Here is a 24,772-nt window from a genome sequence, read left to right as displayed (position 1 = left end):
TGAGAGGCTGAGGCAGGCAGATCACTTGAGGTCAGGAGTTCAAGACCAGCCCTGCCAACATGGTGAAACCCCATCTCTACTAAAAATACAAAAAATCAGCCGGGCATGGTTGTGCACAGCTGTAATTCCAGTAACTTGGGAGGCTGCAGCATAAAAATCGCTTGAACCTGGGAGGTAGAGGTTGCAGTGAGCCAAGATCGCGTCACTGCACTCCAGCCTGGGTGATGGAGACTTTTAAACACACACACACACGCGGAAAAAAAACTATCAAGAAATAAGGGGAGAACTCTAAGTGGTTGATAAGCATTCAAAAAAATGTTCTACTATCCTCAACAGTGATGAAGAGAAATGCAAATTAAAGTAGCAACAAGATGCTATTCATCAGTGGTTCTTCATGTGCAGTCCCTGGGCCAGCAGCATCAGCATCACCTGAGAACTTGTTAGAAATGCAGATTCTTAGATCCATCCTAGACCTGAATCACAGGCTTGTTTCAACAAGCCCTCTAGGTGATTCTCATGGTCAAATATGAGAATCAACCAGGAGAAAGAAGGAACTGCATTCGGTGTTGCAGATGGCTCTCTCACAGTATTGAGCAAGAGATATCGGATGTAAGACTGAATACTGTAGGGTCCATTTATATGGAGACCAAAAGCAGGAACTAATCAAGAATGATAGAGATCAGGGCAATTGTCACCTTTAATGGAGAGGAGTACCTAGAAGTGGGAGTAAGGCTTTCAGGTGCTGGCAGTATTCTGTTTCTTGATTTGGGTGCTGGTTACACAGGTTTGTTCAGTTAATGAAAATTCCCCAAGCTGTTCACTTAGGATTTGTATACTTTATGCTGTATTTCAATACAGCAGTAAAAGGTAAAACATGGGTTCTGTTTTTTTTTTAAACAGGTTTTTAGCCATTTAAAACATGGAAATTTAGTCTGCTGAAGTTGGAAAAGCATGCATATACTGATATAAGAGAGTAAATTAGTACAGGTTTGGGTTTTTTTGTTTTCTGAGACAGAGTCTCGCTCTGTCACCCAGGCTGGAGCATAGTGGTGTGATCTCAGCTCACTGCAACCTCCGCCTCCCCAGTTCAAGCAATTCTCCTACCTCAGCCTCCCTAGTAGCTGAGGTTACAGGCACACACCACCACACCCAGCTAATTTTTTAGGAGAGACCGGTTTTCACCATGTTAGCCAGGCTGGTCTCAAACTCCTGGCGTCAAGTGATCCGCCCGTCTCAGCGGCCCAAAATGCTGGGATTATAGGCCTGAGCCACCATCCTTGGTCAGTAAATTAGTACAAGCTTTTGCCAAACAATTTGGTAGCACCTCTAAAGCTTAAAATACGTATTCTAGAAATTTTCCTCCTAGAAATCTGTCCTGGAATTCAGGTATACAGAGGCATATGTTATAAAAATGTTTCCGGGCATTTTTGTACAAACATAAGACAACCTAAATTTCCATCAATAGGGGACTGGTTACATGAATTATGGAAAACTGAGTAACTGTTAAAATTGGCAGAGATCCGTGTGAAGTAGTGTGGAAGGCTGTCCTCCGTGGTATTGCTTACTGAAAGAAGCAAGTTCTAGGTCCTGTGAACAGAGTGATCCATATTTATAAGGGAGAAAGAAAAAGGTGTGCAGAGGTGGTTATAAATGCAAGAGAAGAGACTAAAAAGGGTAAATACAAAATTGGTTATGTTGGTTTTTCTTGAATTTTTATCACTGGTGGATAGGGATGGGGATTGTCGTTTCTTTGTATATTTCTGTGTTCATTTTTCACTTGCATTTATCACTTTGAAATGTTTTAAAAGTCTTAGTTTTGCCATCCAGAAAAAAAGTCTTAGCCTAAAAAAATGTTTATCAGGGAAAACAAACAGTATTTTTGTAGTCTAAGCAAATAAAGATTCGGGTTTATCTGAAACACAAAGCAGAAGATGAGTAACATTTTTGAAGAGTGATTTTTATCAGCATTGGTTATCATGTGAGATAAAAGCTTTGCTTCTAGATATATTTCAGTTACCTGGGAAATTCACTTGGGTAGAACAATGCTTTTCTTGACAGAGACATTCTTTTTACTTTGTTTGCTGGTGAGGTCATGGGTGAAGTATTCCTGTTCTTTGCAAGGCGGCTTGGTTAACAATATTGTGCCTTTGTGTAAAAGATGACCACAGCTAGCCAACTAGACAATGCAGCCCTGGACGGCAGGCTTCACTCGCGTTAATAATAAAAAAGGTTTTTTCATTCAGAGCCAAGAGCTGTGAGTTGAGCCTGTTTAGCTGGACACAGACTTGTGATGGAAACTCTTAAGCCCTGGTGATCCCACGGAAGACAACATCAACACATCTGCAGCGCCTCTCCACTCACTGTTATGTTTCCTATGAGAAGCATCCACAAAGGGCCGCTCTGACCCTCAAGAAGCCTGAAATGTTTTCGATGCTGCCATGTCAGATTACTTTTGACTACCAGTCTTACTGATCCAACAGAATGTCAAACACATATGTATAGATTACCTGTCAGGATCAATTCGGGCCCAGAAACCTCATTCATATGAGGCTTAGCACTTTCTGGAATTATATCCCGTTTTGTGTATCTTCACTTTCAATAAGGGTTGTTGTCACGGATGTAACCACAAAGCACATCTCCATGAAGCATCTTGTCTCTGGAATTCATATACTAATATCAATCAGATATAAGAATGTTGATGCTCAACTCTAAAGAGCAGAAACAGCAACATTTAGAGTCTTAGCTGCTCCCCAGCACAGCACACCCAGGGAAGTGCTTCTCTCGGGAAGCAGTTTAACATGTCTCTTGGAAACCTGTCTGATGGCTTCAAGGTCATCACAGGAAGTCTTCCTTCTTAAAGAAGGGCTTAAGTCTTCTCTCTTCAACATCCACTTCTTCGAAACCCTGTTTGAAGGTCTCCAACTACCTCAAACTGCGTAGGTTGAAAATTCAACTCATGAACAACACTCCCTTAACCTGTTCCTCTTCCATCGTCCCAACAGAACAAGTCAAACCCTAATCTACTTCAGAAATCTTTCTAGAGAGCTGGGGATCATTCCATTTTATGCTCTCCCTTTTCCTCCTCTGACCCAATATCTAATCCATTAAAGTCCCATCTGCTGAAATTTGTCTTAAATTCCCTCACTCCTCGATATTCACTGCCACCACATTCTCTTGCTTAAAACTCTCCCACTGCCCTTCAGATAAAGCACAAAATCCCTAGACCTCCTGGGCGCGTATCATCTGACCTTCCCCAACTGTCTTAACACTTTACACCAATATCCTACCTTACTATACGTTCTTACAGGTTCTAGAAGGTGGCAGAGCCCTTCCCACCATCAGACCTCCGCCCACGCTGTGTTCTCTGCCTACAGCGCTGCCTTCCCGCCTCTGTCTCCTAGTGCTTTCACTCAGCCTTACGGTTATTCTTCAGCCTGGATTTCCCCGATGCTTCCTGTGCCTGCCAGCAAGGTTATTCCCCCGTCACAGACCCTTATCAGACCCTCTACCTTCTTCATAACATTTGCAACAGTTGTAATTGCTCAGATATTTCTCCCCACTCAACTTTAGTTCTGTACAAGCAGGATCTGTTCAATTTGAATACCACTGTCCTCGGGGCCCGAGAGCAGGAAGCCTGGCATATTGCAGGCGTTTGAAAAATGAATGAAAATCTGTCTTCCGAGCCTGGTGATTATTTTGTTTCATACACCACAAAGAAAGCGAAAACAGAAATGAAATTCTTTGTCCTGAGTCACACGGCGAGCCAGGACTTGCAGGGCGAGAGCCCACCCTGGACTCCTGTTGCTGTGTCCTGGGGATGTGGTTCACTTCTCAACTTTTTCGTGACTTAGGAATAAAGTCCACCTGGAAGGTGCTAGAATGTGAGTGTATACCTTGTTCCAGGCTTCCTTTGTCCAGGACTCAACACACCTACAGTTTAGGTCAGTTTGTTTTTCCTTGATGAAGCATTAATTTGGTTTTGAGGATGGTCGTACTCATCAGCAGTGGTGAAGGGTTTGGTGACTATTACTGGGATAAATGCACACTTGTAAAATGCTGAGTGTCTTCATCTGCACTGGGCCGTCGCTCATTCTCTCTTCCGAAAGCTCTCTCAGACCACATGTCACTGGCCATCTGTGAGAACAGCAGGGAATGCCCGGAGGTTCATCCCTTGAGAGCAGATCAGCTCCAGGGACCACCTCTAAGTGCACCTGCAGCCTTGTTTCCTTGACAAGGATCAGCCTGGGAGCAAATTCCAGCCATGGATGTTGTTTTTCACCAAGTGGTGTTTTAAAACGCCTGATTAGTGCTAATATTCAAAACCAAGATTATTATGTACAAGCTTGAGTTTCTGTGTTCTCCTGGGGGGAGAAGAAAAGACCTGACAGAACCAGCCCCCAACAATCAGCTAGAGCTGAGTTTTAAGAGTACCCTCTAAAACAAGACATTATTGGTCCCTGCCTGGCCTGCCATGGTTACCTTCCTGGCATTTGCAGGCACATGAATTTGCAAACCCTGTAATATTTTTAAGTCATGGCAGGGGAAGGTGGGGGGTATACGCATGAAAGTTGTAATTGACATTCTGTATAATTTTTTTTTCTTTGTCCCTACTTCCTTCTTTTTATCTTCTTTCCCCTCCTCTCTCCACTGCTTCTACCACTTCACAGGTTCTGGGGCTGCTGGTATGGACACTTATCGCCGGAACTGAGTACTTCCGGGTCCCAGCATTTGGCTGGGTCATGTTTGTAGCTGTATTTTACTGGGTCCTCACCGTCTTCTTCCTCATTATCTACATAACAATGACCTACACCAGGATTCCTCAGGTGCCGTGGACGACAGTGGTAAGGAAGCCGTGGGTGGTGGTCTTGTCCAGTGCACAGTAGGTAGGATGGCAAGAGTCCTCCTTCAGTACTCAATTCAAGACTGTCTCTCCACCCAAAAAAGGTGGCCCATACCATGGAGAACCCAACACAGCAGATAGTCTCAGCATCATCTAATTGCCTTTCAAGTGGCTTATACCTGGGTGTGAAACTGGGCATGTTAGAAGGTCCAGAAATTCGTTTCAAGAAAAGCCAGGTTCTCTCCTGTAGACTCTCATTATTTCCCTGTGAACAATGTCACCTGGAAATAAATATGTCAGGGTACCATCCTCTGCAGATCATGCTTCCTGCAAACCTCTCCTGGGGCTGTGGACTTAACCCTTTGTACATCACAGCTCTTTGATGTTGGAGCACATTGTGTACAGAGTTAGAATGCAAATGAAAACTGCTATTAGAACACATAGGTGTTCTTATATATTTGAAGGAGAGAATAGTCAGGGATGACTGGATTCTCCTTCTGACTCTGGCACCATACCGGATGCAGGATGGTGAACATGCGGTCCAGGAGAAATAGATAAGAACGTGAGTAGATACGAAACCCTGTGTACTAAGTGTAAGGGAGGCTGCCACCTCAGCTTAGGATGGCTGGGAACTCTTCAGAGGGGAAGTGACATTTAGCTTCACCCTGGAGATCGAACACACACATCCTAAGTGGACTCACAGGGATAGAAGGTGGGTTCCCCTTGCCTTAGAGCATTGACATTCTTGTTGGGAAATTCAAAGTAGCTATATGATTTACAAACAAAATCCCAGTGGCACCACGTGTTTATGTAGAAAACAGAGCTTTTCAGTGATACTATTGTCTGTTTTCAACCAATATGTGAGAAAAAAATATTTAGTTCCAAAAAACCGACTTACGAACTAAATTTGAAATCTAGTCTATTTGTGGTTGTAACTAAGTTAAGTTGGCAGACTTTCAGACAACACTATCATTGTTCAAACTGCACCTGGCTTTCTTCTTTCTGTGTTGCCTTCAGAGCTAAGTTAAGTCCCCCAAGAAAACAAGTCTCATTTCCTTTCACAAAGCAGATTGACTGACTCCTAATCATTTCCCTTAATCCAAAAGTAAGGACTCTTTATTAAGGTTTTCAAGAAAGTGTGGCAAGTTTGAAAAGTAATTCCAAATAAGGTGCTTATCACTGTCTAGGTAGTGGAAGCAGCCTTGTTCGAATTGGTATTTTCCTGCCTCAGGTGGGCATCAGGAGGGAAAGACTCATTTAGATGCTGGATTCAAAAAAGAAGTCAGCACCTTGAGGTAATGGTAACTATAGGAACACAGGATGAGGGAATAATCAAAGTCAGTTGGAATTTAAGGAATCCCATTTTGGAGAAAGTTGTGTCCTAGGGTGGGTCTTGAAAAAAGTGCCTGTGAACTTGGAAGAAGAGGAACTTGGACAGTGTGGTAGGGGAGCAAATTGTTGGGATGGAAGAATGGACAGTAGCCTTATTTCCCTGTTGCCTGAGTCCCAATTTCTAGTTATGTTATCTAGATCAGCAATTGGCATGCTCTCTCTGTAAGGGAGCAGATAGTAAGTATTGTAATATTCTTGAGCTATACTTCTCTGATCCAGCCACTCAACTGTGCCTGCAGCATTGAGAGCAGCCACAGGCAATGTGTAAATGAATGAGCATGGCTGTGTTCCAGTAAAACTTTATTTACAAAAACTGGTAGTGGCCAGACACAGTGGCTCTCGTCTATAATCTTAGCGCTTTGTTAGGAAGGCCAAGGTGGGTGGATCACCTGAAGTCAGGGGTTCGAGACCAGCCTGGCCAACATGATGAAATCCTGTCTTTACTAAAAATACAAAAGTTACCCTGGCATGGTGGCACTTGCCTGTAATCCCAGCTACTTGGGAGGCTGAGGCAGAAGAATCACTTGAACCTGGGAGGCAGAGGTTGTAACGAGCTGAGATCGAGCCACTGTACGCCAGCCTGGGCAACAGAGTGAGACTCTGTCTCAAAAAAAAAAAAAACTGGTGGCAGTCCAGATTTGACCCACAGGCCATAGTTTACTGACCTCTTGTCTAAATCGTATACAGTCTTTCTCTTCTCCAAGCCTAAAATTTCTTCACTGATTTATTACATTAAAAAATTTTAAATATTGCCTTTAATGGTACTTTAAAAAAAAAATTAACAGTGCCTTCTGGGCACCCCTAGTTTTAAAATGCTTTGATTTGCATTATCAGAATTTATTATAAAATGTGTCCCCATTTTATTTTATTTTATTTTTATTTATTTTTTAAAGACAGGGTTTCATCATGTTGGTCAGGCTGGTCTTGAACTCCTGACCTCAGGTGATCTGCCTGCCTTGGCCTCCAAAATGCTTGGATTACAGGCAGGAGCCACCACGCCCGGCCTGTCCCCATTTTACAGATAAGGAAACTGAGGTTTGGAGTCTTGTGACTACACAGATTCACACACAGCAGGGATCCTCTCTTGAATTCCATGTGCATTTTTTTTCTGAGCTTATCCTGCTCCAGGCCTCCTCTGCCTGAGCAGTAGCTAAGAACTGCAACCAGATGCCAGGAAACCAAGACTTGTCGTCCCTTCAGAAGGGTTTAATCATTTATCCCCTTAAGCAAGGCTGTCAGCCTCCAGGTCAGGGGTTGCACACTCACATGCGTGAGGCACCAGTCAGGTCGTGCACGTGAGTGAACTTAGCATGGTATTGAAGCTTGCCACCCAGATAGACTTTCTTAGCATCTTAAACAACTTGAGAATATTCTTCACAAATAATTACGCTGGAAATGGGCTCCCAGGATTGCTAAATCTTCTGTTTGTTTTCTAAGGCAATCTAGAACTCTGGGCTTTGGTGTAAACTCTCCCAATTTTAAAATGTTTACAGCATATTCTTAAAAAATTCATTTGCTGCCGGCAGAAGCTACAAGTCAAACATGTCTGACTTCTGGTTGGGGTTTATGTTTACTGTTCCAACTCAAACCACCTTTGTAACTTCTCAAAGCATTTGTGAGTTGGGTACCCAGTGTTTGGAAAAAATTTCTGTCTGTTTACAACTAAAGGCTCTGACCAAACTTGCTTATTTTCTACTGCCCAGCAGAATCTCTCACAGAACAGCCTGGGAGCGATTCAGATGCCAGCCTGACTGTCGTGTCCCAGCACAGATCAGGAATGTAGCAAGTGTCAGGCTGGGACTTTGTGCTGAGGCAGCTGACAGGCTCCTGGTGCCAATTTGGGCTGCCTAGACTCTTGCTACTCAAAGTGTGGTCCCTGGACCAACAGTATCACTAGGAGATTATTAGGAACACAGAATCTTAGGCCCCACTCTAATTCTGATTTGTACTGACTGAATCAGAAATTCTGTAGAGGGCTTCAGAATCTCTATTATGACAAGATTTCCAGGTAATTCTTAGGCACCTAAAGTATGGGAAACACTGGTTTAAAAATATAGATTCATAAGCCCTGAGTCAAAACCTTTGGGTCAGATGTGAATTAAGAGTTATTTTTGCTGGGCACAGTGGCTCATGCCTATAATCAGCGCTTTGGGTGGCCGAGGCGGGCGGATCACGAGGTCAGGAGATCGAGACCAGCCTGGCCAACACGGTGAAACCCCGTCTCTACTAAAAATACAAAAAATTGGATGTGAGGGCGATCTGGCTGCGACATCTGTCACCCCATTGATCGCCAGGGTTGATTCGGCTGATCTGGCTGGCTAGGCAGGTGTCCCCTTCCTCCCTCACCGCTCCATGTGCGTCCCTCCCGAAGCTGCGCACTCGGTCGAAGAGGACGACCATCCCCGATAGAGGAGGACCGGTCTTCGGTCAAGGGTATACAAGTAGCTGCACTCCCCTGCTAGAACCTCCAAACAAGCTCTCAAAATACAAAAAATTAGCCTGGCGTTGTGGTGGGAGGCTGAGAGTTTTTTTCGTTGGTTGGTTGGTTTAGTTTTTTTTTTTTTTAAGACAGAGTGTTGCTCTGTTGCCCAGACTAGAGTGCAGTGGCGCAATCTTGGCTTACTGCAACCTCCACCTCCCGGGTTCAAGCGATTCTCCTGCGTTCAAGCGATTCTCCCACCTCAGCCTCCCGAGTAGCTGGGACTATGCCACGCGAGGCTAATTTTTTGTATTTTTAGTAGAGTCAGGGTTTCACCATGTTTGCCAAGCTGGTCTCGAACTCATGACCTCGTGATCCACCTGCCTCGGCCTCCCAAAGTGCTGGGATTACAGGCGTGAGCCACCGCACCTGGCCGAGGTTTTTGGGTTTTTTGTTTTGTTTTGTTTTTCAAACTTTAGAAAGGTAATTTGGTGCATTTACAGCAATACATGACATGTGGCCCTGAGTCTGGGGCTGCACTGTAGTGAGACAAATACTGCTTCTGCAAGAACACATAGATTTTCCTGCTCAGAGGGATAAGGAAGACCACGTTGCTCCCAGGCCCATTCAGGTCAGCTTTTACTGCCAAATGATTTTTGAATTTACCCTTGCTTTTCAGAGCATTTAGGGAATCTAAGATTGCAGAGAAGGGGTTGGTAGACTTGGTTTTAGTCCCCTGGGAACTTGCCTGGGAGACCATTGCAGAAACCAGAGTTTTAGAATCTCACGTGCAGCTCCTCGATTGCTAAGGCATGAACTTTGCATTGGAATCCTGTCTTAACAATAGGTCGTTCCCTTAATGTGTCTGGGGAGGTACAAAGTGACCTATGTCCATTTTTAGGATGCAGTAGCAACCACCGCTGGTTCCTGCTAGCGCCTCCAAGCTCCTGCGCTACAACTATCATGACAGCATTTATTCAGGGAGGCTTGGGTGGGTTTCCAACAAATCTGATTTAAGCTAAAAGTTCAAAGCAGTAAAATGTGCCTTCCTCATAGCACTAAGCACTAGGGCCTACACACATGCGTTTCCTGAGGATTCGTCCTCTGTAGCGCATCCCTGCTGACCTCACTGCAAGCCCTGTGAGCTCCAGAGGGCAGGGATGTTTGCTTCCTTTTACCAGTAAAAGTAAAAGCAGCTACTTTTTTTTCTTTTTTTTTGGAGATGGAGTCTCACTTTATCACCTAGGCTGGAGTACAGTGGTGCAATCTCAGCTCACTATACCCTCTGCCTCTCAAGTTCGAGTAATTTTCCTGCTTCAGCCTCCCAAGCAGCTAAGATTACAGGTGCCCACTACCACGCCTGGCTCGTTTTTGTATTTTTTTTTAGTAAAGATGGGGTTTCACGTTGGCCAGGCTGGTCTCAAATGCCTGATCTCAGGTAATCTGCTCGCCTTGGCCTCCCAAAATGCTGGGATTGCAGGCACGGGCCACCACGCCTGGCCAGCAGTTACTATTTTTTAAGTACATACTATGTGCCAGATGTCATGCTGGGTCCTTCACATTTTACATCATTTCATTTAATCCTTACACTAACTCTGCAAAGACAGAATGCATTATCTCCATTTTGCAGATGAAGAAACTGGGGCACTGAGAGGATGCTTGAGAGCCAGGAGTGGGCTGCAGGTCCTCTAATGCCACACAGCTGTGAAGCGTGGAGTCTGGCTCCCGGTAAACGCAAATATTCCAGTTTCTCTTGCCCTCAGAAGTAGCCATTTCTGCTGTGCCATCTTCGCAGGACGTGCCAGCCCAGATGTTGGGTCTTGGCAGTCTTTTCAGCGTAGCAGCTCTAAAGAGCGCCATTTGTTATTGTAAATCTTCCAAAAGACCCTTCCACTAATGACGGTGCCAGAACTGAGCACGTGACTTATTAGCAAGGGCTGAGGGTCAGAAAATGGGACCTTCCTGTTGGCTCTGTCTCCAGCCAGCCTGCCTGAACCTGCAGGCCTAAGTCCCTGCTGTCACCTGGTGGGATCATGTTATCACCAGGATCCACTGAGTCTTCTGACTGACTCCCATTAACCCGTCAATCCAAACGCCTTAGGCCGAAGGGCTCAGTCAAGTTCTAAGTGAGCGCCTCTGGCCTCTAGTTGATACAATCATTAAACAGGAATAAGAAAAGTAAATTACTGTGTATACTTTATAGTTTACACAGCTCGTTAACAATATGGTCTCCTTTGTGATGGGTGAGACGTGTGTAGTTTTTCCCATTTTGTAAATTGAGTACAATCTTGGGAGGCCAAGGCAGGAGGATCACTTGAGCCCAGGGCTTCAAGACCAGCCTGTGCAACATAGCAAGACATGTCTCTAGTAAAAATAAAAGTTAGCTGGGTGTGGTGGGCCTTAGCCTATAATCCCAGCTACTTGGCATGCTGTGGTGAGAGGATTGCTTGAGCCCGGGAGGTGGAGACTGCAGTGAGCCATGATTGTGCCACTGGACTATAGCCTGAGAGACAAAGCAAGACCCTGTCTTTTAAAAAAGGAAGAAAAAAGCCCAGGCACAGTGGCTCATGCTTGTAATCCCAGCACTTTGGGAGGCCGAGCTAGGCAGATCACTTGAGGTCAGGAGTTTAAGACCAACTTGACCAACATGGCAAAAACCCATCTCTACTAAAAATACAGTTGGGCGTAGTGGCTGGTGCCTGTAATCGCAGTTACTCAGGAGGCTGAGGCATAAGAATCACTTGAACCCAGGAGGCAGAACTTGCAGTGAACCAAGATCATGCTACTGCAGTCAGCCTGGGCGACAGAGTGAGATTCTGTCTCAAAAAAAAAAAAAAAAAGAAAAGGATTCTGATGATAGAAAAGATGTGTACAAGGCTAACTATAATAAGCAGAGGGATATTTAAATAAATGCTAAAAAGAGAGGCAGGTGCAGCTCCAGGGGAGTCATCCTTCCCAACTGTTCACTTAAATTTTCTGAGGTTTGGGTATGCCAGATGGTGAACCTGGGTAGCTATGTCTTTCAACTCTTAAGGATGCAATATCAGATGCCTGCAAATCTTGCCTTCTGAGCCATCTGAATAGATGTAGCACCAGGGACAGCAACTGCTCATTTTCCCCAGTATCCATTTTCTTCTGCAGTAATATGAGTTTCAGTGGCGACTTGGCCACTCTGCCGCGAGGCGGGCCTTAGGACTGAGTTCCCGCTGAGGGGACGTTAGTGGCAGTGATGTGTGAAGCTTCATGGCCCAAAAGTAGGGCTGCTGCTTCTCTCCTCCACCTCCTCCCTTTCTCCTCCCCCTCCTCCCCTTTCTATCGTCTGGGACTCCGCTTTGGCAGTGGGACACCTCCTGGGCCATGTGGAGAATGGTGAGACCCTAGAGATGGCTGAGTATTGTAAAGGATGGAGCCTGTGCCCCTGTCACCCTGAGGCTGCCAGACCAGCTCTGACTGCCTACGCCTTAGATAGGAGTAAACTCTCTTTCCTAAGCCACCCTCTTGGGTCATATCACCACACCCAAATTTACTGTGTATTATCTCAGGGCTTCTTTCCATTATCTTGAGACCTGACGTCCGGGCAGTTCTGGCCATGTTGAGCTTTCTCTGAATTCTCCGTCATGCATTCTCATTCTTTCCTTGTAGGAAGAACTAGACCTGCATGAGAGCCCTGAAACACATGCTCAAAGATGTTCATTGCAGTAGCATTTGTAATCCTGGAAATGCCCATCAATAGGGGAAAAGTTAAATTATGAAGTATTAGCAGTGAGACAAGACATGGAATTAGTCTGTTTGGACTGCTGTGTGAAGATGCCTTTGGTATCTTTTTTGTGTGTGTGAGGCAGGGTCTCACTCTATCACCCAGGCTAGGGTACAATGGCATGATCATAGTTCACTGCAGCCTCAAACTCCTGGGCCCAAGTGATCCTCCCACCTCAGCCTCCGAAGTAGCTGGGACTACAGGTACACACTGCCATACCCAGCTATTTTTTTTTTTTTTAAGAGACAGGGTCTTGGCTGGTCATGGTGGCTCACACCTGTAATCCCAGTACTTTGGGAGGCCGAGGTGGGTGGATCACCTGAGGTCAGGAGTTTGAGACCAGCCTGGCCAACGTGATGAAACCCCATCTCTATTAAAAAAAAAAAAAAATGAAAAAAAAAAAGACAGGGTCTCACTATGTTGCCCCATCTGGTCTCAAGTGATAATCCTGACTCAGCCTCCCAAAGTGCTGGGATTGTAGCATGAGCCACTGTCCCTGGCCTATATATGTTTTTAAATGAAAAAAAAGAAAGCAAGTAACGTAACTCTGATTCCATTTCTATCAAAATATTTGCCTGTGCTCTAGAAGAAGGGGTTGAGGTGGAGTAGGAGACACCAACTTTTTATTCCAGATTGTTCTGTCCAGGGTAGATTTTCTTAGGTTATCATTAACATGTGTTTTTTAAAAAAAGCATTTTAATGTTTTTAAAGTAAATACATGGCTAATTTATTAAAGAAAAATAAGTTTAACGTCCCCAAAAGGATACAAAATGAAAACTGAAGGCTCTTGTACCTCAAAGGTAACCACATTTAGTGATTTTTCCCTTTTTTTAAGACTGAGTTGCTCTTTCCGCCCAGGCTGGAGTGCAATGGCATGTTCTCGGCTCACTGCAACCTCTGCCACCCAGGTTGAAGCGATTCTCCTGCCTCAGCCTCCTGGGTAGCTGGGATTACAGGTGCCTGCCACCATGCCGGGGTATTTTTGTATTTTCAGTAGAGATGGGTTTTCGCCATGTTGGCCAGGCTGGTCTCAAACTCCTAACCTTATGATCTGCCTGCCTCGGCCTCCCAAAATGGGGAATTACAGGTGTGAGCCACTGCACCCGACCGATTTTTACATTTTTTAAAAGATGGAAGATCCTTTACTTTTCAAGTACTAAATGTACATAACTCTATATTCTTTTTTTTTTTTTTTTTTTTGAGACGGAGTTTCACGCTTGTTACCCAGGCTGGAGTACTATGGCACAATCTCAGCTCACCAGAACCTCCGCCTCCTGGGTTCAAGTAATTCTCCTGCCTCAGCCTCCCGAGTAGCTGGGACTACAGGTGTGTGCCACCATGCCCAGCTAATTTTTGTATTTTTCGTAGAGACAGGGTTTCACCATGTTGACCAGGATGGTCTCGATCTCGACCTCATGATCCACCCGCCTCGGCCTCCCAAAGTGCTGGGATTATAGGCGTGAGCCACCATGCCCGGCCACATAATTCTATATTCTAAGAGATGATATGGGGGGACAAAACACCAGTAACAGCTTGTTTGTTAATGCACAGATGTGTCTCTAGACCAAAAAGTAAACACAAACACAACCAACAATGCTAGTGAGTCATTCAGTGAGGCCAGGGCTGCTTAGCGGACCCTGAGTCTGACTGTGATGAAGCCCTTATCTTAAAGGTTACGTGCCCTGACCCGGCGACAATGTGAGCACAGTGGAGGTGGTGACAGGGACATACAACCTCTGCCACAGTGCTAGAGCCTGCGGTGGGAAAATTCCATGTACCTTTTTTTTCTCCGAGAAGAAGATTGCTTCCTCCCTTTCCCCTCCCGCTTCCTCTGTTTCTAAGTTACTGAGGCAAAGATGTTAGACCACAGGGGCCCGCTCCTGGAGAGGCCTCTTCCTTCTCCCCCATTGGTTTCTGTTCTGGTTTCAACTCACCCCAACCCCTCTCTGTGTTCAGGCAGGACCCAGCTTTGCATGGTTTCCTAAGCACGCTTCGAAGCATGGTTTCTTAGAGTTTAGACATAACTGAAAACCAAACACCTACTGGGACTTACATATCTTCTCTAAAAATAGGAAAAAATAAGATGAAGCCAAGGGTGACATTAGTGTCTATAACCGCCTTTTTAAGAACTTGCAGTTATGACACAGGCGCTCACTTAAATATCCCTCCCTGTTTGGAGCAGGGGTTGAGGGAGTCAGCTGGGTCTGTTTTGGGGGACACTTAATTGCACCTCTATGTCAGGGACACATGCAAGGGCTGCACTGCTGCTGGGGGCTGAGGCCGACCCCACTGTGTGGCCGCCACCGCTGCCGGCCGCCACCGCTGCCTGCTGCCCTCAGACAGTGTCTGTCAGCTCAGCCGACATCTGGATGAGATGAGGCTCAGGAGCAAAGCAAAGCAGCACGATGACTGAAGGGGCGGCATGCAGTCTTGGTGTCTTGCAGGGGCAGGGGGTAGCATCTGGTATGAGCTGCTGTAAAACCCTCTCCTTGGCCAGGCGCGGTGGCTTACGCCTGTAATCCTAGCACTTTAGGAGGCCGAGACAGGTGGATCACCTGAGGTGAGATCTCACACTTATGTCAACCAGCCTGGCTGACATGGAGAAACCCCATCTCTACTAAAACTACAAAAATTAGCTGGGTGTGGTAACACATGCCTGTAGTCCCAGCTACTCAGGAGGCTGAGGTAGGAGAATCACTTGAACCCAGGAGGCGGAGGTTGCGGTGAGCTGAGATCGTGCCATTACACTCCAGCCTGGGCGACAAGAGGGAAACTCTGTCTCAAAAACAAACCCTCTCCTTTCACACTTGCTGCCTCCCAAGGCCCTGAGAGCTGCGTTCCCACAGCCTTGCCCCCCACCCTCCCACAGGTGTCCCCTTGGGCCCCTCACCACACCAGAGGTGCAGCTCTGGTCACTTTTGAAGTCCAGAAGTGCAGCCCCCGCCCCCAAGCACTCTGCCCTCTGTCCCCCCAGGGCCTGTGCTTTAACAGCAGTGCCTTCGTCCTGTACCTCTCTGCTGCCGTTGTGGATGCATCTTCCGTCTCCCCTGAGAGGGACAGTCACAACTTCAACAGCTGGGCGGCCTCCTCGGTGAGTAGCCCTCCGTCCCCACACGATCCTCCTCTTCCCTCTCCAAGGCTCGCCTGGGATTGGGGAGGACAGAGTCAGCTGCAGGAAAAAGCAGCACTGGCAGTCCTGACATTGGCAATTGGCTTACTGGTTTGAAAATATCTCAAACTGGCAGGGGCAGGGGGCCCTCCTGGCCTGACGCGGGAAAGGCTGGGAGACTGCTTGAGTCAAAGCCAAAGTATGCAAGGGAGAAAAACTGTTTCAAGCATGCTAAGAACCATTCTACTGCCTACAATGTATTAAGTGCGGGAAGGTTGAAGAAAATGAACACAATATGATTCTATTTAGTTTTTTTTTAAAGTGAAAACGTGTTTATGCACTGAGACTGTGTAGAAAAATATATACCAGTAAAGGGTCTGTCTAGAGACAGGGATTGGGAAACGAGGGGAGTGGGACAAGGAACTTCTACTTTTTTTTTTTTTTTTTTTTTTTAGAAAAGGTGTCTTGCTCCATCACCCAGGCTAGAGTGCAGTGGCGTAATTATAGCTCACTGCAATCTGGAACTCCTGGGCTCCAGCTGTCCTCCTACCTCAGCCTCCCAAATAGCTAGGACTAGAATCCTGTGCCACCATGCCCAGCTAATGTTTTAACTGTTGTGTTTTTTTTACTTTTATGTTTGTTGTTGTTGTTTTGTTTTATTGAGATGGAGTTTTGCTCTTGTCACCCAGGCTGGAGTACAATGGTGCAATCTCCGGTCACTGCAACCTCCGCCTCCTGGGTTCAAGCAATTCTCCAGCCTCAACCTCCCAAGTAGCTGGGATTACAGGTGTCCACCACCATGCCCATGCCCAGCTTTTTGTATTTTTAGTAGAGATGGGGGTTTCACCACCTTGGCCAGGCTGGTCTCAAACTCCTGACTTCAAGTGATCTACCTACCTTGGGGGAAGAGTGGGAGGCAATTAGACAGAAATGCCAAAATGATTCTGTCAAAGCTGATTGATGGTACATGAGGGGAGTTCATCATATTCTTTACTTTTATTTCTATTTGAAGATCTCTATTTAAAAGTAGAGTGGTCAGGCACAGTGGCACATGTCTGTAATCCCAGCACTTTGGGAGGCCAAGGCAGGCAGAGTGGGTCACCTGAGGTCAGGAGTTCGAGACCAGCCTGCCTAACACGGTGAAACCCTGTCTCTACTAAAAGTACAAAAAAATTAGCTGGGCGTGGTGGTAGGCACCTGTAATCCCAGTTACTCAGGGGGCTGAGGCAGGAGAATTGCTCGAACCCGGGAGGCAGAGGTTGCAGCGAGCTGAGATTGCACCATTGCACTCCAGCCTAGGCAACAAGAGCGAAATTCCATCTCAAAAAAAAAAAAAAAAAAAAATGTAGAGCACATGGATGACCATGACATTAAAAATCACAAGCTTTGTCAAGACTGGGCCCAAGTTAACACATAGCAAGAATGGACTAGAACTGGATGGAGGCTGCCCCATTAATTAAGAAGGGCCTGCATTTTCCTGCTCCCTCTTCACACCACACACACCATGTGGGCTCATTGCTTACTCCTGCCCACTCGACTCATTTATGTGAACTGACACTGTAGCAATCCGAGGTTGAACCCTGACCTAGATTGCCTGTGCTGAATTAGAAATGATATACTTTTCTCAGATGCACTGCCGCTATATTCACTCCTACGTGAACTCCCTGAGGTTATTTGAGCAAAACGACAGGCTTTCAGATGTTCCCCAAAATAAAAACAGCATAGCCAGAAATCATTTGAGAAGGATAGTAATTGAGCCAGTAAAATAGTTTTAGATGGCAAAGCCTGGTGTCAAGAGAAGGTGCTGAGCTCATGATTCAATGGAGGTGAAATGATAACCTTTGCTAATTGGGATGTACCCTAAACCCCACTTCTATTATGTTTTGTTTTCTCCAGTTCTTTGCCTTCCTGGTCACCATCTGCTACGCTGGAAATACATATTTCAGTTTTATAGCATGGAGATCCAGGACCGTGCAGTGATTTATCATTTTGATAATTAAATGGAAAAAAGAAAAGGAAGAATCCCACTGTAAAAACAGCTGAAGGTATAATGTATATTCCCAGAGAATTGTATTTAACTAATGTTTTTTATATACTTAAATTTGCTCACAAATTGTGGTTTGTTACAATTAAACTGGATACTTATTTGCAAAGTGTTGTAGCTTATACTGAACTCTTAAGTATCTTATTAATGTTTTCATAGATCCTATTTTCTTAGACAATGTTTAAATAGATAAATTGCTAATATTGAGAATGTGTCAAGTTTGTAAACCTAACTTTTAAGATGCCAGATTCTTTTTGGATTAAATATTGCAAAATCCCAACTAATGTTGTGCTTGATTGGAGAAAGGAGAGCTACTGGTGAAGCTGGAGGCTAGGCCGTCGAGGCCGGGGAGTCTCCCTCTTCACAGGGCTGCACAGGTATGATACTGTCAGGAGACACTTATCCATAGTCCCAGGACAAAGAGGCAGGAGAGTCCTCTCCCCAAGTCTGGAATTATTGATCAGTGTCCATGATTTCCATATGCTGACAGGTTGGCCCAGAAAGCATCTATTCAGACCTGGCCTTGGACATCACTGATAGCTCATGGGAAGTTATGCTACTAAGTACAGTGACTGATGTGCTTGTGATATTTTTTCTAGTATGCATTAGAAAAAAATATATAACCATTAAAAGGATATCTGAATATTAAAATTATCTTGCTGGCCAGGTGCAGTGGCTCATGCTTGTAATCTCAGCACTTTGGGGGTCTGAGGTAGTAGGCAGATCACTTGAGGTCAGGAGTTCGAGACCAGCTTGGACAATATGGCAAAACCCCATCTCTACCAAAAATACGAAAAATTAGCCAGGCATGGTGGTGGGCCCCTGTGGAAGGCTGAAGAAGGAGGATTCCCTGAACCTGGGAGGTGGAGGTTGCAGTGAGCTGTGATCATGCCACTGCACTCCAGCCTGAGCAACAGAGTGAGGCCCTGTCTCAAAAAAAAAATAAATAAATAACTAAATAAAATAATAAAACACTGCTGGACTAAAGGGTTTCAATATTCCAAATCTCTAGTGCAAATATAACATCGTTATTAGAAATTATCAGGCAAGGAAAGAACTCACATCAGCAAGGCAGTGTGCACTTAGAGGAACCGTTTTTAGGCAGGACGGTTCTTGCTAGTACAGCAGTGTATCTTGGATGATTTTTCAATATGAGCTTCTTTTGAAAAACAAAAAACCACAGAAACGTTAGTGTAGCTAATGACAGTGAGCAAAGCTGAAGCTGTGCGCTCGGTTCAGGAGTCCTGCAGCCTCCGCCTCGTGGTCTCTCGCCTGTTTAGCAGTGCCGTTTTTTTCTGTTTGTGCTGGTTCTTTTTCTGATTCTAATTCTGTATACAAGCTCTGATGATCTCCATATAGGAAAGTTGTGATTCTTCTGTGTCTAGTCATACCCACCCCAGACCTTTGAAAGTATGAGGAATGCTCTGGGGTTGTGGACTAGGCCCAAAAAGGTAGTGGGAAGGGGAGCTCCAAGGATGAGAGGTGAGTGCAGGGTATGGCTGTGTGTGAGCGGGCAGTGTTGGGGCACGCGAGGCCACTCTGTGCCCAAAATGTAGCAAGCCATGAAAAGTTGAGCTTCCACAGCACAGACCTGTAGGCAATTGGTGCTGTGATCTTTTGGAAGCTGATTCCCAGTCATCACAGGTTTTGCAGAAAAGTTGAAATAACTACAGTTGGCATGCTCTGCCTCTCCGTCCAGCTCTCCCTCTCACACTCACAAAAGCATGTGCACCTTCCACATACCCTGTGGGTTTTTTAAGTACTTCATATTGCAAACAACACTCCATAAAAGGCAGAAAAACAGTCACCTACAGAGGCCTCCTTCTGGAAACAGAAAGAAGCCTGCTTTTATGCTGCATGCAAGTGTGTGTGTGTCATTTCTATAATCATGGCCACATTTATAGAAAGTAACTTCTGGGTTGAAAAGTGCCATAAACCACACTTCTAAATGTTCTTAAAGTAGACTGTAATTTTAGTTCTTTCTTGAACTGGTAGCACCAAAGGCATCTGTTTCAGAAGAACCATGCCTAGTTTGTGTCCGTGCGGGGGCACCTGCTGTCTTGTCTTTATTTGTGTTTTTTCAGGAGCATGATCCTTTGTGTTACCCTGAGTGTTCACTAAAACAACAACAAAAAGCATTTACTTTTAGCTGAAAAGAAATTATTATTTCATTTTTTGAATACTGAGACCTTGTTCATGAATAAGCTTTAAGTGTAGGTTTTTAGACAACAAAATGATTCTCTGTTGTCCAGATTGGAGCTGTAAGTTGTGAGTGGGGTTTGCTTTATTTTTTTCTCTTAATAAACAAGAGAAAAAGCCACACACAATATAGCCAGCATAAGAATAGGTTTCTGGGGGGTTGAAATTATTATTACAGGGATAGTGTACAAGGTACTTAAACTCATCTCTGCCATCTGCGCTTACCATCTGCACTCACCTCTCCCATTCCAACACCTCCATGCCCTCTCTGGTGGAGCAGAGTCGGCTTTTAATTTGATATATTTACCCACTCATGGCAAATCAATAAAATGCTTCAGGTAATTAATCTCTCTTTATTGCTATTTCCAACTTACTTCCCCCAAAAGACAAATATATATCAACATTTGAAAACTATGAGAAAATCTAAAGAAGAGAACGTTCGATATCAGTAATTTATTTTTTCTTTTTAAGTTGCTCCCTTCACAGGAAAATCCCTTCAAGGCATCATCACACAAAAGATTATAAATACATGAAATATGTCTGTAATAGAAGGTAGACATTTAGAAATGCCAACTGAAGATGTAGCCCCGGGTAAGAAAATCCACTTAAAGTCCATATTTTTTTCCTCTAGACAATTATTATTTTGATTGAAAAGGTGAGTTTCACAGAAAAAAAAGGGTTTTATTGCAATTTAATTGAAAAGATAAGTTTTCACAGAAAAAAAATCTGGACACATGATACATGCACGCACACACGTGCTCACACACGCACGCTCACACATGCACTCACACACGCACGCTCACACGTGCTCACACACGCGCTCACACACGCGCTCACACGCACACGCACGCTCACACACGCACTCACACGCGCTCACACACGCGCTCTGAGAGGTGGCAGCCTGAGCATTGGTTAACTTGGCTGCACATTAATGTTCTGCTGGCAACATCTGCCGCGAAATGTGAATTATAAGCAGAAAACTGTGAAGGAAGGTAAGATAACTTCCATTGCTGATGATGACCTAGAATAATGGGGAAGATTATAATGTATGTTGTTGTAAGTTGGGGGATATATAAACTTGGGTTTTTGGTATATATAAAAGAAGATAGGGCTGGGTGCGGTGGCTCACGCCTGTAATCCCAGCACTTTGGGAGGCCGAGGCAGGCAGACCACGAGGTCAAGAGATCGAGACCATCCTGGCCAACATGGTGAAATCCTGTCTTTTTTTAAAATTAAAAAAAAAAAAAGTAAAAAGAAGATAGGTTTGGGAAAAAGTGCTTGGCATCACAGAGAGATGACTTTTCAGAAACTTAGGTAAGTGGGAAGAAAGGTGTTGATCAAAGAGATATTCCATTTGGAAGATATGTTTTGAGAAGACTTTCTATGGCAGAATTGTTTTTGCAACTATTCAGAATAGCTAAATGAATCCAGGGCATAGAGAACCTTCTACTTTCTGTAGAGACAGGGTTTTATCCTGTTGTCCAGGCTGGTCTCAACCTTTCAGGCTTAAGCAATCCACCTGCCTCAGCCTCCTGAAGTGCTAGGACTACAGGTGTGAGCCACTGTGCCTGGCCTGCAGCTCTTTTGATGGAACAGTCCTCTCCTCGGGTAAGAAAATATTATGACTTTTCAGAAACTTAGGAAGGTAGGTGGGAAGAAGGGTGTTGACTAAAGAGATGTTCCATTTGAAAGATATGTTTTGAGAAGACTTTCCTATATATGGCAGAATTGTTTTTGCAACTATTCAAAATAGCTAAATGAACCCAGGGCATAGAGAACCTTGTGGCTGCCTCCCCAACAGCTTTTTTTCCTCATATTCTCAAACTGCCCTAGTTTTTATTCAGTATCCACACCACCCTCTAATAGCCCCAGTGTTCTGTGAGACGCCAACTCCATTGGGACTCTAGGAATGGAGCCTGGGCCCTGCCTCAGCTCATCAGCATAAAACCACCCTCCACCACAGTGATTGGCTCAGAGATAGTCATGTGACCCAGGGCTTGCCTGGGAGTTCTGGGAAAGAAGCATGCTGTGTGTTACCTAATACACATTGACCCTTTATGCCAGGCACTGTACTAAGGGCTTTCCATCTATTATCTCATTTAACTCTTAGAACAACCCTGCGCAGTAGATACTAGATTATCCTCATTTTACAGATGAGGAAACTGAGGTACAAAGAGGTTAAGCAATTTTATAAAATGTTATAAAAGTCATCTAGCAAGTGTGAAAAGCAAGCATATTAACTGCTGGGGTTAATGTATTACATTTAAAGCACCTGGCACAATAAATGATTTCCCTTTCCTTCAACATTTTGTGTTTTAATTTCTTTAACATTTTGTGTTTTAATTGACAATTGTATGTATTTTGTGGGTACAATGTGATGTGGCTTTGGGGGGATTTCTCTTTATTTATTTATATATTTTTTGAGACAGTCTCACTGTGTTACCCAGAGTACAGTAGCACCATCATGATTCACTGCAGCCTCAACTTCCAGAGCTCAAGCAACCCTCTCACCTCAGCCTAGCTGGGACCACTAGGACCACAATCGTCTACCACTACACCTGGTTGATTTTTCAATCTTTTCATAGACATGAGGTCTCACTACATTGCCCAGGCTGGTCTCAAAATCCTGAGCTCAAACGATCTTTGTGCCTCAGCCTCCCAAAGTGCTGGGATTAGGCACGCAGTGCGCCTGGCCACAGCGTGATGTTTTGATATATGTATACATTGTGAAATTATTAAATCCATGCTTACTCTTTTTTGAGGGACAGGGTCTCACTCTGTCACCCAGGCTGGAATGCAGTGGCACAATCACGGCTCAGCCTGGACCTCCCTGGGCTCAGATGATCCTCCCACCTCAGATTCCCAAGTAGCTGGGACTACAGGCATGTGTCACCACGCCTGGCTAATTTTTGTATTTCCTATAAAGACAGGCATTTGCCATGTTATCCAGTCTGGTCTCAACCTCTCAGGCTGAGTCCACCTGCCTCAGCCTCCCGAAGTGCTAAGATTACAGGTGTGAGCTACTGCACCTGACTGCAGCTCTTTTGATGAAACTCTTAGAAGCAACAGTCTCTCCTTGGGTGAGAAAATAGGTAGCCAGGAAGTCGTTTGCAAATATTTTGTGACCACAAGGGGGAGTCAGTCATAGGATAACAATAACAAAGGAAGAGCAAAGAGGTGGCAAGAAACTTCATCAACGGGCCAGGTGCGGTGGCTCACGCCTGTAATCCCAGCTCTTCGGGAGGCCAAGGCGGGCGGATCATGAGGTCAGAAATACGAGACCAGCCTGGCCAACATGGTGGAACCCCATCTCTACTGAAAATACAAAATTTAGCTGGGCGCGGTGGCAGGCACCTGTAATCCCAGCTACTTGGGAGCCTGAGGCAGGAGAATCACTTGAACCTGGCCAGTGGAGGTTCCAGTAAGCCGAGATCGCACCACTGCACACCAGCCTGGCGACAGAAGAAGACTCCATCGTGGAAGAAAAATTAAAAAAAAGAAACTTTATCAATGATAACATCATTCAACCATTGAATCAATTCAGCCCTGAAAGCTACCAAGCTCAGACTTTGCAATTACATGAACAATTCTACCCACTTAATTTCCATTACTTGCAAGAACATGCATTGTCACCATTACACACAGGACATCCTGGCAAACAGCTTTCAAGCAAGTTACCAACTGTGTAGATGGTAGTGATGATGAGAGGAGCTAACTTTAGCACCAATGCTATTTAGCAGTCAAAGGGTAGAAAAGGGGAAATTTTGAGAGCCCATTTGAGAGTGACTTGGGCCTTCCTAAAGTTATTGCTGAAGGTGGCAATAGCATGGGAAGATCCTAGAAAAAGAAAGAGCTGGGAGGATGGGTACTCAGAGGAGCACCGCGTGACCGGTCTTTGGCCATTGCAATAGGAAAGCTGAATGTGGAGGAGAAACATGAGCCATCTGGCCTCCAGCCATTTTAACTTAGGAGAATTCTGCCGTGTTGTCATAAAGGCAAACAGTCACTGGAGAGGCGGTGTCCTTCTCTCTAGGTAAGTTGGTCATTAAGTGCCAAACAACATGCACATGAAGACTAGACCTAAACTCCTGGTATTTAAGAAAAAGAACTTAGATCTCAAAGATGGTGCCATTAAGACCACACCCTCTAGAATGGCAAAAAATAAATAAATAAATAAATAAATAAATAAATAACCTAACAATACCAGTGTTGGTTATAAGGCCGGTTGCCTCACCGGGAGCTTGGACACACACACCCCACTTCTTTTTTAAAAGCTCGGACAAGCTCAGATGAGCTCAGGCAAGCTCAGGCATGCTCAGGCATGCTCAGGCTTTTTCCCTTCTCCCATGCTGTCACAGCCTGACCTTCCCTTAAAAGAGCCCAGTATGCAAACAAGGTGTGGTAACCTTAGCCTCTTAACAACCAACAGCAGCTGAGTGTTAACAACCAATAGCAGCCAAGTCTTAACAACCAATAGCAGCCAAGTCTTAACAACCAATAGCAGCCAAGTCTTAACAACCAATAGCAGCCAAGTCTTAACAACCAATAGCAGCCGAGTAATTCCAACCAACAACAAGCCAAGTCCTAGGTAAAGGCTTGTAACTTACCCAATAGCAGTCCTGCTCTCCCACAACCAATCCAGCTCCCTCACTCTGTATAAAACCCCCTGTCTGAGAGGAGTCCATGCGACTTCTCCGGCCCCTCCTGTCGGACCGCAGAACCTCCTCCGGGAGCCTAAATAAATTCCTTCACATCAGATCTTCTTGTGCTGGCCTCAGTTTCTTCTCTTTAAACTCGGCGAGAACAGACCTGACATTGGTGAGGTTATGCAGCATCTGGAATTCTTATACACTGCTGGTAGGAGTATAAAATGGTGTATAATTACTTAGAAAGTTGGGCCGGGCGCGGTGGCTCATGCCTATAATCCCAGCACTTTGGGAGGCCGAGGCGGGTGGATCACAAGGTCAAGAGATCGAGACCATCCTGGTCAACATGGTGAAACCCCGTCTCTA

At 45.0% G+C, this 24,772-nt stretch overlaps 1 protein-coding gene across 2 annotated transcripts in view; it reads left to right on the top strand.

The window, feature by feature from the left end:
• Window positions 1–17,841, top strand: part of CMTM8 (CKLF like MARVEL transmembrane domain containing 8) — a 121,929-nt gene extending 104,088 nt beyond the window's left edge. The window contains exons 2-4 of one of the 2 annotated variants that reach the window (XM_021666444.2): window positions 4,668–4,841; window positions 15,383–15,499; window positions 17,414–17,841. In XM_021666444.2, the coding sequence (XP_021522119.2) occupies window positions 4,668–4,841; window positions 15,383–15,499; window positions 17,414–17,497 (375 nt within the window). In that variant the 3' untranslated portion in view covers window positions 17,498–17,841. The remainder of the gene's footprint in view (window positions 1–4,667; window positions 4,842–15,382; window positions 15,500–17,413) is intronic. The other variant, XM_064378584.1, reaches the window with a different exon arrangement.
• The last annotated feature ends 6,931 nt before the right edge of the window (window positions 17,842–24,772 follow it).

The sequence above is a fragment of the Aotus nancymaae genome, unplaced genomic scaffold, assembly GCF_030222135.1.
Source record: "Aotus nancymaae isolate 86718 unplaced genomic scaffold, 86718_ANA_hifiasm-v0.15.2.pri h1tg000019l, whole genome shotgun sequence".
NCBI lineage: Eukaryota > Metazoa > Chordata > Mammalia > Primates > Aotidae > Aotus > Aotus nancymaae.
The sequence above is the reverse complement of the archived record's forward strand: the minus strand, read 5'-3'. Positions and strand labels throughout refer to the sequence as shown.